The sequence below is a fragment of the Nymphaea colorata genome, chromosome 10, assembly GCF_008831285.2.
Source record: "Nymphaea colorata isolate Beijing-Zhang1983 chromosome 10, ASM883128v2, whole genome shotgun sequence".
In the NCBI taxonomy this organism is placed as follows: Eukaryota; Viridiplantae; Streptophyta; class Magnoliopsida; order Nymphaeales; family Nymphaeaceae; genus Nymphaea; species Nymphaea colorata.
Window position 1 is genome coordinate 17,144,031 of NC_045147.1, and position 16,489 is coordinate 17,160,519.

A 16,489-nucleotide genomic window follows, 5' to 3' on the forward strand; every position below is an offset into this window, starting at 1 on the left:
ACTAACATGTGAAGGAAAATAAAGATGGACGGTGGGTACCTTTAACTTTTGAAGCATACCAACAATTTTATCCACTTCAAATTGAGGGAGCAATTCTTCTCCAACAAATTAATGTCAATACAAGGCCCCTGAGGAAAGCATCCAAACAGTCCCTGATATCTATTGGATCCTCTTGGAACTCCATGATGAAAAACATCAGCCTCAAACCTGAAAGGAGGACAAGGGTTTCTTAAAGCCCTTATTGCCTCCCCAGAGAAAAGTATGGATTCAGCAACCCGCATATGGATATATTCTTGTTGCACAACCTGCACTGTGAAGCATGGTGCATACTTGCATAAGACATGGAATACATAACAAGTTGACGCACCAGAACAAACAAAACAGCAAAAGTTTTATAACATTTCCATTTGCAAAAGGTAGTCAAGCTGAACAGTCTTCAAGAAGTAAACAACCCCTGATGTATGTGTCAAATAGGTCTAAGGTACAACAGAAAAATATTACAAAAATGTGTGTTTGAACGAGAAAGCAAATCTGGTTCAATGTTATGGCCCATTTGAAGAAAAAGTTTGTTCCCTCGTATCTAGGTTAAAACCGAAACAATCACCATCAAAGGTTGGCTGCTTTGAGAAAACAAAGTCTTTTCAATATTTAGTATAATGGACAATATTGCTTGACTTGCTTAAGAAGTCAATGAAATAGAGGTAAAAATTAAGAAGCTTGAATAATTTAAGGATTTAAAGGATAGATGCCCATCAAAGGGACGAAAAAGCAGAAAGTAAAACAAAATTTTGCACAAAGACATAATCAAAAGTCCTAAGTCACATGATTTGAAATTTCAACACTTCAAATTGCACATGAAGATTATAAAACCAACAGTCGAATGTAGCAACTAATGTTTCATCTCTCAAGGCTCGAGGAAATATACCAAGAAAACATGGAATCCTGAGTTCCAATTTGTCAAAGACGCATGCAAAATGCACTTACATATCAGGCACTTCAATTTTTGAATTGGCAAAAACAGTCCAAGATGCTGACACAAGGCGCTGTACGTTCATTTTTCAGTTCAGCAATTGGAAAGACCGCTAAAAAAAACTGTCAATCCTAGTGATTATTCAACCTTCTGTACCTCCTAATAAAAAAATTTCCATATGATCGTGAAGAAGTCCATGAACCATCCAGGCTTCTAGTTGCCGATACATGACCTGATGCCCTAACAAGGAAGCCTGGTAAATGTACGAAGGTGAATCGCAGATTAGCTACTGTAAGTATTTGAAAGACCCATTTGTAGTTGAAGACAAGAAGACATAAGTGAGTTACACATATCATGACAAAAAAAAGGTACATGAAAAAACATCATATATGTTCCTCATCAGGAGATGCATGCGCTAGGAATAGATGCAACCAACTTAGCTATTCTTGATTTTCAAATATTCCTAGCACCCAAAAAAAATCAAGTACTTAAGAAGAGTTGATAAAGTTAGATTGATGGACTTTACACCCTACCAGTCAAAACACACAAACTTAGTTGCCACACCTTCCCAATCTAAATAGGCAAGTAAATAAAGAAATTCAGTCTGAACCTTTACATACAAGCTTCCAACAAATGATGATTAAGGGGGTGTTTGATAAGAAGAATATTTAGTTTTTGAAGCTTATATATGTATTTGAACTGAACATCATGTCCTTTTCTAAAACAATACGTGATTATATTTAACATTTGACTGTTGAATGTAGAAACAACATCAATATATATATATATATATATATATATATATATATATATATATATATATATTCATATTAGGTTTACAAGGACACAAACGTTCGTAAACCACTACACCTAAGTAGTGTACTTTTTCAAGGTTCTTCTATCAAAGAAAAAAATCCATTTTTAGGCACATCTTTTGCCCACAGTCAAGAAATTAGAACCAATATCTTTTATCCCAAATGCAGAAGAGAAGGAGCTTATGGAGGAAAAGTAGGGACATCTAGTAACGCATAAAGGTGAAGTATGAGACAGACCAATAAGGACTGATCACTACAGCTGTCATCAAGCCCTTGATCAGACTTTAATTGTTGTGGCCACTACCCATTTCCCAAGTTAAAACTATTCAGATATGCATACATATACAACATCCCTTGATCGAGAGGTACCAACCAAAGAGTTTTACCGCTGCTTGCAAAAGGGTTCAGGCTCATATTTTCCTTTGAAGCAGTCTTCCAGGGGAAAAAGGTAATCAAAGTAAGTTAAGAAGTGCTCACTCAACTGGTAATTAAGAAACAATTTATAAAAGAATTCAAATTGATTTAACAAAATAAAATCAACTCTGTAAAATGCATGTATGCTATCACTTTGGCACTAATGAGTAAGACAAATTTCTATGAGTTTTACTGGTCAGAGCAGTTCTGCAGAGGAAGCAAACTAAAGAATAAGTGACCTTACAAAGACAGGTAAATTCAGTAAGTTCTGCAGAGAAAGCAATTAACTAAAAAAGTTCTCCAAAGGAAGCAAACTGAGGAAGACTGGTAAATTCTACCTGAACATGGCAGTCATGGAACCTAGGCATAACAAGCACATATGCGGAGGAAAATGACCTGCTCTGGCTGTTGATCCAGCAAAACCATACACAGACAGTGAAAAAGGGAGAGGGAGAGATGAACCCGCCTAAAAAAAAAAACATGACGATACACTCAGAAAAAAAAAACTCGTAAGGAAATAACAGAGGAAACAGAAAAATATCAAAGGAAGAGGAGTAAGAGGGTGCGCACCTTACTTAGACAGATGAGGGCCTGAGAGACGAGAACCGAAGCTTAGGAAGCGGCCGCGCAGTTGCAGTAGCTTCGCACCGACGAAAGCAGTAGCTGAGGAGCTGCAGGCGGGTGAAAAGGAGAAGGGAGGAAGCGGAGGAGCAGGTGGAGCAGTAGGGAACCCCCGCTCAGGCTCGAGATCGAAACCCGTGGAGAATTACTAGATGGGCGAAACCCTACCGAGAAAAGAATCCGGCGGCGGTCGACGAACCCCAGGCCCAGTCGGCTAGAGACCGGCGATTCCGACGGATTGGAGCCGGACTTCCTGCCGCCGGAAGGTGATTTTGGGTGGCTGAAACCCTAATGCTTCGTTTTCCTCTTCGAAGCTTCGATCCCGAAAAACGCCACACAGACAGTGAAACAGAGAGATGGAGAGATGACCGCGCGCAAAAAAGGGAGAAAATATGAGACTCTCGGAAAAAATTCTCCCAAGGCAAAAAAAAAAAAAAAAAAAAAGAGGAAACAGAAGGAGTAGGAAAAAGAGGGCGCGCACCTTACAGAGACAAATTAGGGCCTGAGAGACGAGAACCGAAGCTTATGAAATGAAAAAGGCGGGAAAAAGGGATAACCGCCACGCTCCGGATCGATCTTGATTTCCATAACTACCAACCAATCTTGTTTTTTAATAAATACCGATCAATCTTGGTTGACTGATTCAAGAAACAAAAATAAAACATAAAAAGGAAAGGGAGAGTGGCCTTCCATATCCAGGACCAAACGTCGTGCACGCCCTAATAAATGAGCAGTAGTGGCCACCGCCTCTTCCTCCTCCCACAAATGAGCGAGGGATCCACCGAGACGGACCAGGATTTGGACAAGACACTACATTGCCCCTAAACACTATTATTCGGCAAAGCATCAATTGAAGCAGATGAGTTGTTTTAAAAGACGTCCGATCAACTTTTCAATGACCGAATTCAATTAATGGAGTTTGGATTTGAATAACTTAGAACTTAATTCGGATTTGATGGGTGTATAATTTGACATTTTCGATTTTCTTTTCTTGTTTTAATATCCTAGTTGGGATATCAGACTCAAATTTTGGGTCCGATTATTATTTTGCATGCCAAATTCGAGGGCCGTTTGTACGCGGATTCTAATGTTGGCACTAGATTGGGCAATTAAATGGATTCAAAATCAGATTAGTAATTCAAAGCAATAAATTAATCCCACAATTTATGTCATGTTACACAACGTCACATAAAAGGTCACGTTTTCGTTCGGCTTTGTTTGGCTCAGAGTTTTGAAAGACAAGAGTTTTTGTTCACATTTCAAAATGTGGCTGAAAAGGTTGTAACTTTCCTATTAGAAGCACTATTCTTGTTCTTTCCTTCTTTTACCTCTTGATAGGTCTTCTTTCTAGATATGGTACAGACTTCTTTAAAAGAAAAAAAAATTGTTTTGTAATAGAAGTAAAAATCAATACCCCTGGAAACGAGGGGTTTTGTTTTCTATTTTCCAATTACATAGTTAATGATTTGTCAAGTAATGAGTCAGTTTATAGATTCATTAACCAAAAAAACCCCAGAATCTTTCAAGAAATAGAATTTTATTTATCTGTCAACTCTTAGATGCAGTGATCAGGGGCGGAGCCAGGATTTTCCTTAGGGACGGGCCGACAGTCCAACCTCTGGATCTGGGTAGGGCCAAATTGAATTCAACTCTAAAAAATACATTGTGCACTTAAAACTTTATATTTTTTTTAATGTAAAATATTTTTTTTTCATTTGCTAGGATGGGGCCAGGGCTTAGGCGGCCCCCCCTTCCCTCCGCCCTTGGCAATGATCCAGTTTTCAGTTTATCGGAGTTCAAATCACAAATTCGCTCTATTGGTTCTGCCATAACATGCAAAAAAAAGGCTACTCTGCTGCCATTGTGCTTTATTTGGAGCGGGTAAAAAGGTTAAAATTTATAATATATATATATATATATCTTTTCCTTCGGACATATATTTTTGAAAAAAATATTAAAAATAAGTGTTGACTTCATAAATGAGGCTCATACATACACAAAAATGTATATACATGTGCATGCACAAAGTATAATTGATACCTTTGCCGTCATGCCCTATGAACTAAATGTTGGTGTACTCGATTTCAGATCTGGTGAAGTTAACGAGAGACAAACTATAACAGGATCAACGGACACGTGATTCTTCATATATAACATAATCCATGTTCACTTTGATTTGACATGTTTCCTTTCATTTTCTTTCCTTGATTTGCGCACAAGCAAGTGAGATTACCATCTACGTGTATTTTAATCATGGCAAACTCCATTTCACTTTTGAATTGCAGTTCTTATCTGTGAAAACATCGCAGACTCGGCAAAACTAAGTTGGCTTCCTCATCTTAGTTGTTTGTTTGTTTGTTTGTTTGTTTGTGCCTTTCTTGAGTAATTGGCAATCAAACAGAAACGGATGTCGTGCAAGTATACTTTTCCTAACTCTTTTACACATATACTGGTTATGTGTTAGGAGCTAAACTTTGTATTATTGCTGCATTTGATAGCCTCAATCTAAGACTCCAATTGATTGGAGATCCATGCATAATTTTGAGCATTTAAACAAACAATGAATTTTAGATTTATGGTGTGTTGTAAATGATTGCTAATACACTTAAACAGAAAAATTGGTATGTGCGAGACAGCAATCATTTTAGCCATTGATTTTTGCAAAATCGATGGTTAAGATTAAATGATCAAGGAGAAAAAGGCCTTAATTAACTTGAGACGAGTAAATAACCTATCTCCTTTTCTTTCCTTAATTTTATTTGCGATGGGATAGACATTTCATTATTAAAGGAATTATCACACTATTGACGGGTGGACATCACATTATTGAATATGTTTTCTTCCGAAGTTTTTTGTTCATGTATCGCTTCTACTATGGTGAGAGTTTTATGAAATTACTTCAAATGAGAAATGCGCCTCTTGAATGTGAGCAATGGCTAGTAGTTTGTTGAGAATCACGCATATATAAATAATAAGGCAAACAAGATAATTAATATTGTGGTTTTATATTGGTCACCTTGCTCTTCTGGCTAAGGGATAGTTTAAATTTGAAACTTTACAAAAAATATTTATATAAATAAATAAACATGATGCGACATAAATGTGTAAATAATGTAAGTTTTATGAGCTGGTATGGGCAATGGTCCACGGGAGTCCATCCTAATTTGCATGCTCTCGCTTTCTCTCGTGTGTACAAAACTCAAAAGGATCAACTCAATTGATCAGTAACCTTGAACAAGTTCGGTCGTTGTGTCTTACAAAGGATGCAACGATCAATATACGATCGCGTCCTACCAACCAGTGGACTTCGCGTTCCACACGGCGACTAAAAGAAGTCGGAAAAGCTCGGCATCTTGGCAAGAACGACATGTGACGTGTCACACGGAGAAAAGCATAAGTGCAAAAACGCGGCCCAGTACTACAATATCTTAACACTAGATTTCTATAATGTTCCTAATCAACCACATAGATGCAAGAATGGATCATCTTTAAAAAACAAACTACATATTTCCTTCCGATCTGTTTCCTCGGATGCTTAACTAAAATTTCGTATATATTTTACAAGATATGAGAACTTTCAACTTGTCTGATTCGTCTGTGCTTGTAAAATCCTGTTTATAAGTGCAGCCAAGTAAACTGAGCTAAATTTAAGGGTAGATTTCCATGTTTTCATGGCGTCACTGTTTAGAAGCGAACTTATACGCAAATAATATGTAAATTCAGTGTAGTTCATCTCTGGTGCAGTTTAGTTAGTTTGCGAGTTTTTGTTGATTCTCTTGCTGCACATTAAACAGATGAGAGCCAGTTGACAAATGGGTGCCTCAACACCAGAATTGATTGGATAGAAGGGATGCAGGGCATTCTTCTCAGAGACCTGCCCACCTTCGTTAGAACTCTCAACAGGGACAGCGCATCATCTTCAACTTCTGCAAAAACGAAGCACAAGCAGTGACCAAATGCTCCGCCCTCATCCTCAACACCTTTGAAGATCTGGAGCACTATGTTCTCGACGCCATCCGAGCCCGAATGCCTCGCGTCTACACGGTCGGCCATCTGGTGAAGCTCAGCCAGAGCGTGGCCGTGAACGGGGCTACTGCCATCAAGTCCAACCTGTGGAAAGAAGAGGGTAGCTGCCTGGAATGGTTGGACGAGCAGGGGGAAGCCTTGTTCGTCTACGTCAACTTCGGCAGCATCACCGTTATGAGTCGGCAGCAGCTGGTGGAGTTCGCCTGGGGCCTGGCCAACCGCAACTACCCGTTCCTGTGGGTCATCAGGCCCGACCTGGTGAAGGGCGAGGCGGCCTTGCCGCCGCCGGAGTTCCTCGCCGAGACGAGGGACAGAGGGCGGCTGGCTAGCTGGTGTCCCTAACAGGAGGTGCTGCGCCACCCCTCCGACGGAGTGTTCCTCTCCCACATTGGGTGGAACTCGACGATGGAGAGCATGATCACATGTCGTTCTTGCCAAGAGATGACAAGAACGCCAAACTCAGTGATCTGCGGGGGAGTGCCCATGTTGTGCTGGCCTTTATGCGCTGAGCAGACGACCAACTGCAGGTACACCTGCACGGAATGGGGGATGGGGATGGAGATCGACGGCGACGTGAGGAGGGAGGAGGTCGAGGGCCAAGTGAGGGAGATGATGAAGGGAGAGAAGGGGAAGGAGAAGAGGAGGATGGCCATGAAGTGGAAGGAAAAATCAGAGAAGGCTGCCCTGCCCGGTGGACCTTCCTCTCTCAACCGTGAGAGGTTGATTAATGATGTCCTAGGCTGATTAATGATATCCTGATGCAGAAAGGCCAGCACTGAGTTTGGCTTGCTTCACCATTAATTCTTTCAAAACTCTCTCCAGAACTTCTATTTGGAGAGATATCGACCGCTACTTTCATAAGGAGAAGTTTCTCCAAGACGACTATTATACATGCACCAACATCCAAGCTTTTATTTCCTGTGTTGCTTCGTCAAAGAACACTGCTTCTGCTGTTCCTTAGATCTTTGCAGCTTGTATTTCTTTGATCCAGCCGACTGTACATGTAGGATAATATTTCCCACACCGACCCTGGTCACATTTAACTTGAACTTTTGCTTTCCAACTTCTTGGCCTTTGTAGTCTGCGTGCAGGATAATATTGTTTGAATATCATGTCGTTTCTGATGAAATAATCAACTGTAAACACCTGTCTCGTAAACACCACGTCAAAATTTATCAGTTCAAAACAATTAAACATGCTTTTTCAGGTTCAAAACAAAACAAGTGGCCGCCAGACCCTTATTACAGTAGATTAAGACAAAACAACCTGGTTATTAGGATTCTTACTAGATTGTTTATGCGTTATATAACTGATGAAGGGCTCTCTTATGGCTAGACAATAATACCGTACAATAATTTCTCCAGAACCGCAGTACAAATATCCCTTTGTTAGGTGAAAATATGTATCTAAAAACAGGAGCGGGAAAATTGAAAATGTGAAAGTAAAAATATAAAAGAGAAGAAAATGGGAAACCAGCTTCGTCCCCTCCAAAATCCATTTTTCCATTCGTCTGCACAGTTTTGGGCAACTGGTTTTTGTGTGTGTGAGAGAGAGAGAGAGAGATGGGTGGTTGGAGGGGGATTTTGGGGTTCGACTACGGCGTAGTTCAGGCACCACTGGGCCCCGATATTGCAAGCCCGGAGCTTGTTGCCGCCGTCGCCAACGCCGGTGCTATCGGACTCCTTCGAGCCCCCGATTCGGTCTCTCTCTCTCTCTCTCTCTCTTTCTAGTTGGTCAAGACCTATGGTTTGCTATGTAGTTCAGATATCTCTTGCCCCGGGAGATCATTTTCCTTGATCGCTTTGCCCTTTGCGCTTACCTCTACTGCCTTGTTTTCATTGTGTGTGTGTGAATCAGGCCCATAGAAGCATTCTTTTCTACGCGTTTCACGAGAGTGCCCCTAGAAATCCTCCATTTTGGGTGTCAGATTTATGTCTTTTCTGGTTTTATTAAGGGATTTGAAGCTTGTTATTTCGAGAATTTTGCTGCAAATCGGATCCCTGGCTCCTGGTCGATTGGAAAGCCTGAAATTCTCGCTCAAGCTTGTACTACTGGTCCGTCCAATTCCAGGCATCAAAGGCTCGCCCCACTGAGATATCATGTGTTTTAAGGCCTGAAAGGTGTTTTCATTAGTGGGTAGGATTTGGTTGCATGTCAGTGAGATACGATAACGGCAATCTGGTTTTGCATCTGGATTTAACTTTCTATGGGCACCAACATTAGGGGTTGAATTGAAGACTGCTGATGGCAGTTCTAACACTTGGGGTATATGTGCAGGAATCGCCGGATGTTCTGAGGAAGCTGATAGCAAGGACGCGGGCATTGACGAGCAAGCCCTTTGGCGTCGGCGTCGTCTTGGCTTTCCCACATGAGAAGAACGTAAAGGTCGTATTGGAAGAGAGGGTGGCAGTGCTTCAGGTTTATTGGGGCGACTACCCTGCGCGCCTTGTAAATCAAGCCCATGAACTTGGCGTGAAGGTTGTGCACCAGGTTAGTCCATGGTTACACTTGCCAGCATTTGGGCACTCTCTCTCTCTCTCTCACACACACACACATCTCCAAAGTAACTTTGTAAACTATAAAGTCAAATTACTGCTTATAATCAGATTTTTAAAGGATTACTTTTGAAGTGGCTTGATTGAAGATATATGATCAGGTTTTTGTTTAACAAAACGTGAACTTTGTTAATGTATTTTCTCATATTAATTGAACTGACTTTGGTTTCCGTTTTATATATATGCTCTGTGAAAACTCGTTGCTTTCTATATTTTCTCTGATATTGAAACTGACTGGGCAATAAATTTGCAAAGTGCGGATGAGCATTAGATCCATTGTACTTTATGTGAGCATTCCCATCTTTTATTTGGCAATGGAAGGTCGGTAGTTACGAAGATGCAACCAAGGCTGTCAACGCTGGTGTAGACGCAATAATAGTGCAGGGACATGAAGCCGGTGGACATGTCATTGGTAAGGTAAAGGCCTGCCTATTGAAATGACCTCTTTTATGGTGTTCCTGTTTGTGCTCTCAAATGATGTATCGTCTGTCTTTGCCTATCCTAGCCGTTGTCCAAATTTATGTATATATGCAATCTTAGTCATAAAGTTTAGTACCTACTCTTCCTGTTACTATTTTTGCGTGTTTGGTCAATGCCATTTTTGATGTATTGTATTAATCTCAATTGGATACAGTAACAAATACACTGGTAAGTCATATAAGAACAGTTTTGAATCCCCAATAAGCATAAACATAATTGAGAAAGGAACAGCGCAGGAATTTTGGAAATTTATACTCTGGACAAGGTTAGTATTATTTAAAATGGACAATACTAAACAATTAATAAATGTTGAAAGAGATTTCTGTTTGTATATTTAATACTAAATCAATGAATCAGGAAACCGCTGCTGGGCATGGCCCCTGAGTTTATTGCTAAAAAATTTATGTGCAGGGCAAAAATGGACCACTATAAGGGCCAAGGACATCATCACAAATCACAAGCCTCACTAGAGGGCTTGGGACAAAACACAGAAGCTATGATGGATAGACTTGGGACAAAACACAGAAGCTATGACAGATAGACTTGGGACAAAACACGGAAGCTGGAGGACTTGGGACAAAACACTAAAACAATGAATCGTGCTCCTAACTCAAGGAGCAATTTGCCTTTATCAAGGCATCAAGTTAGTTTGCAACATTTTCTTCTCTTCAGAAACTAATGTAATGCAGGTAAATGGAGGATAGAACTTGCATATGGTTAGAATCATTAAGCACATGTATTGGATTCAAAAGGACAAATAATTTGAAATAGTTGGATTCCACAGCTACTACTTGCATTTTAGATCCCATTTATCACCATGAAAACGTTATACAAGTTTTTTTTTGCCTGTCAATTTTGTACTCTGCTACTTGTTTCCGTTTTATCTTCATCTACGTTTAGAAATAAAATGATCATCGAGTAACAGGTTAAGTCTCCTAGATCATCATAGAAAGTTGTAATTGCCATCATTGTAATGTCATATAACTAGGTTGGGTAGCCTTTTCCTTGTAGCAGGAAAGCAGATGTTTTGTATCAGTAATCACTGCCACTGGTGCACATGTGAGATCCATGGCCTCCTATTGTGCTGAAAAAAAGATACATCGTTTCAGTAATTGCTCTTCAAAGTTGAAAGCAGCAATGAATTAGAATTGCAAGCAAAGTACAAATATAATGACCTAACATGAGAAGTTTTTATAAGTCAGGGTACCTGTAAATTTCTTTTTTCAAGTTTACAATAATTGTGGGCAAGCTGGTGCTAGGTAGCCGTTACTAGTTATGTCAAGAGAGACCAGGTACTGTAGAAATAATGACCTCCTCCAGCTTAAAGATCTTAGATCCAATCCTGTACCCAAGGCCAAGAGGATGGAGCCCTTGTTGGTGCCTATACTTTTCTTGCTGAGCTTAAATGGTCAGGTTCTAACATAGAAATTAGTTTTCATGAAGCCTTTTTCATAGTTTGCATCAGATTGCTGGTGTAAATAGAAGTCAGAAAGCACCGTCCTTTTGCTTGACTACTAAAGCGCTTTCAGGGTCATAATTTGAAAATGAAGGAATGATCTGGATATCAATAACAGCAATTTAAGTGAGCACCACTTTTCTCAACATATTTAATATTGAAAATTCATCTTATCTGGCTACATACTCGATATAGTTTTTGTTTCTTTTTTGTAGACATTTTATGATTTTTCTTTCTTAATTTTCTTAAAATATTTTCATGTATCACGTACATGTTTGCAAAAAAAAAAAAAAATCGTTTTCCTTTTTTAGATTTCATATTACTTCTTTGACTGAGACATACACACTTCTAATGGTCCACTACTTTTAGTGATTTAATATTTTAACCTTTGAGCAGGAGGGTCTAGTGGCACTACTGCCTAGAGTGGTGGATCTGGCTTCGGAGCACAATATACCTGTAATTGCTGCTGGTGGTATCGTGGATGCACGGGGCTATGTTGCTGCTTTGGCTTTAGGTGCAAAAGGTGTTTGTATGGGTACGAGGTTTGTGTTTATGAGAGTTTGCTGATCAAATTGGTGCATATATGGCACCTGGAAACAAGTCACATGCTGAAAATTGTACTTCTATATAGATTTGTAGCTGCAACGGAAAGCTATGCTCATCCGACTTACAAGGAAAAGATACTGGAAATGGTTGAAACTGAATATACAAATGTATTTGGGCGTGCAAGGTGGCCTGGTGCACCACACCGTGTTCTAAAGACACCCTTCTTTATTAAGTGGAGGCATCTTTCACCTGATGAGACGGAGGTGGATCAACCAATCATAGGTCATTCCACTGTACATGAACTGGTATTGATTTGTTTGTGGGCAATTCTGTTCAAATAATCGAGCCACTTTCAGTGCTTAGCTGTACAGTTCCTCCATTGTTTTTACGTGCTCTTTCATTTGGTGTACAAATTCTCACTATTGATTATCAGGTTGTCTAGTTTCACCAGCAGTTAATCATTTGCAAACACAAACAGTTGTGAAAGAGAGCACCTTATTGTAGGTTATCTTTTTTCTGCAATAGACCATGCTGTTTGCCTGTTTTACATAAGTTAGTGGTTGAAATATCTGTAGAAAACTCCTATGAATTTGCCAATTGCTAGTGGAAGCTTGAATCTGGACTTTTGTGAAATCACCTTGCATTGTTTTAAATTTTGAGTTTGATTACTCGTGCATCTCTGATCTTCACAAGTGCCATTGTCAGGACAAGGAGATTCGGCGTTTTGCTGGCACTGCTCCAAATGAGGCAACACAAGGTGATATTGATAGCATGGTTATGTATGCTGGTCAAGGGGTGGGGCTTATTAAAGAGATTTTGCCAGCTGGGGATATAGTGAGAATGCTTGTAGATGGAGCACAACTGATAATTCAGCAGCAATCACTTGATGCAGTGAGCTGAACTCTGATTCAGGCATGTGAGGCCATACGTTCTTGAAATATGTTTCAGTTTTTGAACTCAATCACACTTAGAGAGTTTTAAGAGTTTAATTCCGCAGAGTGCCTCAGTCGGCATAATCTGATAAATATCCTCTCACCCGTAGTTTGACAGAAGAAAGGGGGAGGGAATAAAAAAGAAAGGGGATTGTAGTGGGATGAAGACAGTCAGCTTGTAAATTAATAAAAAATCAAGATTATCCTGATCTAGTTTCAAGAAAGCTTGTGCTTGGCATGTCTAAGTCTGAGATGGGCATATCTTTTGTGAAAGAAATTTCCATTTTGGTAACTAAATAGAAGGAAATAGACCACGTTTTGGAACCATTAGGTGATGACCTTTCTTTAGTCAATATGATCGGTATGCTGCTAATCTTTTGTTTGTCTTCTTCACTGAGGCGAGCTCCTAGCCATGTTAAAATAGATTCTGCTTCAGCTTGGGTCGTGCCTGCATATGAAGTGCAACATACGGTCTGAGCTTACCTATGTTACTCGAGGGGTCAAACCTTATGGGAAGCCAAGACAAAGTCCAACAGAGTTAGAGTAGCTTGACTCTTGCATGTCTTGAGACGCCATAGCACACAAACGGGATCTTTACATCATTCTCGGTGTCCTTGTCTGCGTTTTCGAATATGTTTTCATTGATTTGATCGTTGGTTTGCCTAAAAATTTAGAGGTTTTGATTTCATGGCTCATGTTTCAATTTTACATAAACTTACACTGTTTGTTAAAATTTGATAGATAGGAACTGCTGGAACAACAACTCAGGTGTCGCCGTTCCGTGTAAACCTTAACATATTATAACATATTATAAACTACTCCAAGTCACTTCGAGGGCTCTGCAGCCATTTATATTGGCAACGCCCTTTACTTCACTTGTTTATTCTTCTTATAAAACGCCCATAAAGGTCCTTATAACTTCAAGACATGGGTATTATAAAAAATTGGCTTGAATGTTTCATGTCAACCATTTCCTGTGAAATAATGCCTTTTGATAAGAAATGAATGAAGATGATTTAGGTTATGCGAACAGGGTAAAAGGAAATTGAATCTTCTTGAAAACAACCTCTTGAGAATTGAACCTAATTAGCTCTTCGGGTGCTGAACTGGGACCTCTTTCGGGACACACAGGAGATACCACATAGAAAGAGGGTCATAGCGTGAGGAGGGATTCTCTACGGAAGGTTCGGGCGCCAACATGCTCACTCCATTACCCTTCTTTCACTATTTAGGTGTTATCTACTCCTGCTTGCACAGAAAGTTGTACTCATGAAATTGGAACCACAATTGCAATCCTAGCCACGGCCAAGCCACTACACTGGCCAGACCTAAAAGGAAACACTTCTTTCACCTACTAAACTCCACTAGATGCACCGACCCATATTGTCTCCCTGAAGAAACGCGTTTTGTTCTTGCTTTTAGCATCGAGGCGAATAATTGCCCCTCTCTGTGTCTCAAAAGCTTATAGGGCTCGCTATCCATGAAACACATGGCAGTGCTTTCAGTAAAATTACACATCATCGGTAGTGGAGCTGGAGGAAGAAAGCAAAAGAAAAAGAGAAACGAGGAAGCCGGCCAGGGCATGTTTGACCACCTATTGGGCACACAAAATTTGGTCCTTTGTTTTGGACCACACACAAACGAAACCAAGTGAAACCCAACACGTCATCCAGAGATACTTCGAGAAGGTGAAGAAACCAAGCAGAACACACCAGTGACAGCTTGGCCCTCATATATTCTAATCGTTGCTCAGAATCAAGTAGGAGAGGAAGATGATCAGACAGCGATGATGCCAACACGGTTTGGTCAACTCTCTCTCTCTCCTCCTCTCTCATTTCCTATTTAAGAGCCCACCTCCAAGCCCTTCTGCAAACCAAAGCTAAGTTAAGGCCAAGTTAACCTCAGCAGAGTTCTTTTTGTCTCTGTTTCTATCAAGCCTCCATTGATTACTGTTCTGGTTTCGAAAGAGTAGCAGATTAGTTTGTATAGAAATGGTGGGTATCGTTCATCTTGAGAAATTTGTGCTCCTGCTGAGTCTGGTTCATGCATGCCTTGGAGTCGGAGGGAGGAAGCTCACTGCTCTAGTGCAACAGCCCCCTCTCGTGCTGACTTACCACAAGGGTGCCCTGCTCCAGGGCAGCCATCCTTTCAGCATCGTCTGGTATGGAGAGTTCACACCTTCGCAGAGGTCCATCGTTAGCGACTTCCTCAGCTCTTTCAACCACCAAGAGAAGAGCCCTTCTGTGTCCTCATGGTGGAAGGTTATTGAAGCTTACTTGGTCAAAGCAGGCATGCAAGGAAGTGCCATGGTGGTGCTGGGAAAACAGGTCTTAGATGACAAGTACTCACTGGGTAAGTCACTCAAGAGGGCACAAATTGGGGAGCTGGCTGCTAAGGCCACAACTGCTAACGGCATCACTCTTGTGCTCACATCTAAGGATGTTGCAGTGGAGGGATTCTGCATGAGCAGCTGCGGCTTCCATGACTCCTCTCCCCTGCAGCCCAGTGGTGAAAAGTTTGCATATATTTGGGTCGGTAACTCAGAGAGCCAATGCCCTGGACAGTGTGCCTGGCCATTCCACCAGCCTCTGTATGGGCCGCAGACCAGGCCGCTGGTGCCGCCAAATGGTGATGTGGGTGTCGACGGGATGATCATCAACATCGCTAGCATGTTGGCCGGCACCGTCACCAACCCCTACAAGAGCGGCTATTTCCAAGGGCCGGCTACTGCTCCTCTAGAGGCAGCGTCGGCCTGTTCAGGGATATATGGAAAGAATGCCTATCCAGGCTATGCAGGGGAGTTGCTGGTGGATTCAGTTAGCGGTGCAAGCTACAATGCAAATGGAATCAATGGGCGTCGATATCTATTGCCTGCACTGTGGAACCCAGATACATCTACTTGTTACACTCTCGTATAAAGATGATGAAGAAGAAGAAGAAGACGGTGCCGTTTCCACAAACTTCTGTACATATACTACAGTCTTTGGAGTGGTCGGTTCGATGTGGTTTGGCTTTTGTTATATATACTGCAATCTTTGAAACTTTGGAGAATGATGCATAATAAGGCAAAAAGCATGTACTAATAAACATACTACTGTGTTTGTGCTCATCAACCGGCACTTGATTCTAAGTTATATGCTCTGTTTTCCGACCAGAATAGTGTGGCACAGCGACTCGGACCGGCTAAATGGTATGTGACGCATGACCCAGGTTGGGGTGAATAGCTAATACAGTATGAAGTTGGGAACAAATACCAAAATTTAGCTGCATAAATGTGACACGCATAACCAGACTTGCCATAGATAAATGTCAACCTTATGACGATGGAATCTAACATGTAAACAGATTTTGAAACATTCTGATAATCGAACTTGAAATTTCTGAAACTGAGGGATCTAGAAGGACATTAAGTTATTTGACATCATTGCAAAGTCCATTCAAATTCATTGTATCGACGGCATAAGCTTGAGAAACATAATCAAATTAAGAGATCCAATAAGAGCTAGCATATACACGGCCATGTATACATGGTCTCTGTATCCGAGAGGATCCCAACTGACAAAATGCTTCATATAGAACGTCAATTTGAATTGCGAACTATGTTTCAATCGGATATCAATCGCTTGGACGCGCCATGAGAAGCAATGACACTCGGAAGATTTTGAGAAATATTG

General features: G+C 40.7%; 2 protein-coding genes and 1 pseudogene across 4 annotated transcripts; all 3 read left to right on the forward strand.

The window, feature by feature from the left end:
* The first annotated feature begins 4,543 nt into the window (after positions 1-4,543).
* On the forward strand, positions 4,544-7,743 carry LOC116262659 (7-deoxyloganetin glucosyltransferase-like; annotated as a pseudogene).
* Positions 7,744-8,309: 566 nt separating this feature from the next.
* On the forward strand, positions 8,310-13,028 carry LOC116262468 (uncharacterized). 3 transcript variants are annotated; one of them, XM_031641884.2, is made up of 6 exons: positions 8,310-8,546; positions 9,124-9,336; positions 9,723-9,818; positions 11,734-11,879; positions 11,969-12,165; positions 12,589-12,774. In XM_031641884.2, the coding sequence occupies exons 1-6, from the start codon at positions 8,409-8,411 to the stop codon at positions 12,627-12,629; spliced, it is 831 nt and encodes a 276-aa protein (XP_031497744.1). In that variant the 5' UTR covers positions 8,310-8,408; the 3' UTR covers positions 12,630-12,774. The 3 variants fall into 3 exon arrangements, with proteins under 3 accessions (XP_031497744.1, XP_031497743.1, XP_031497742.1); XM_031641882.2 differs by having other exon boundaries at positions 8,313-8,546; positions 11,969-12,188; positions 12,589-13,028; XM_031641883.2 differs by lacking the exon at positions 9,723-9,818 and having other exon boundaries at positions 8,311-8,546; positions 11,969-12,188; positions 12,589-13,028.
* Positions 13,029-14,569: 1,541 nt separating this feature from the next.
* LOC116262470 (protein PHOSPHATE-INDUCED 1-like) lies at positions 14,570-15,924 on the forward strand. The gene has a single exon (XM_031641885.2). It carries the CDS (start codon positions 14,807-14,809, stop codon positions 15,731-15,733), a length of 927 nt encoding a protein of 308 aa, XP_031497745.1. The 5' UTR covers positions 14,570-14,806; the 3' UTR covers positions 15,734-15,924.
* The last annotated feature ends 565 nt before the right edge of the window (positions 15,925-16,489 follow it).

Bases quoted from the DNA above. Each gene is read 5' to 3' on its own strand.
- LOC116262470 (XM_031641885.2), top strand. From the start codon at position 14,807: ATGGTGGGTATCGTTCATCTTGAGAAATTTGTGCTCCTGCTGAGTCTG.
- LOC116262468 (XM_031641882.2), top strand. From the start codon at position 8,409: ATGGGTGGTTGGAGGGGGATTTTGGGGTTCGACTACGGCGTAGTTCAG. The intron at 8,547-9,123 runs GTCTCTCTCTCT...GTATATGTGCAG, and splicing joins TCCTTCGAGCCCCCGATTCG to GAATCGCCGGATGTTCTGAG. The intron at 9,819-11,733 runs GTAAAGGCCTGC...ACCTTTGAGCAG, and splicing joins GTGGACATGTCATTGGTAAG to GAGGGTCTAGTGGCACTACT.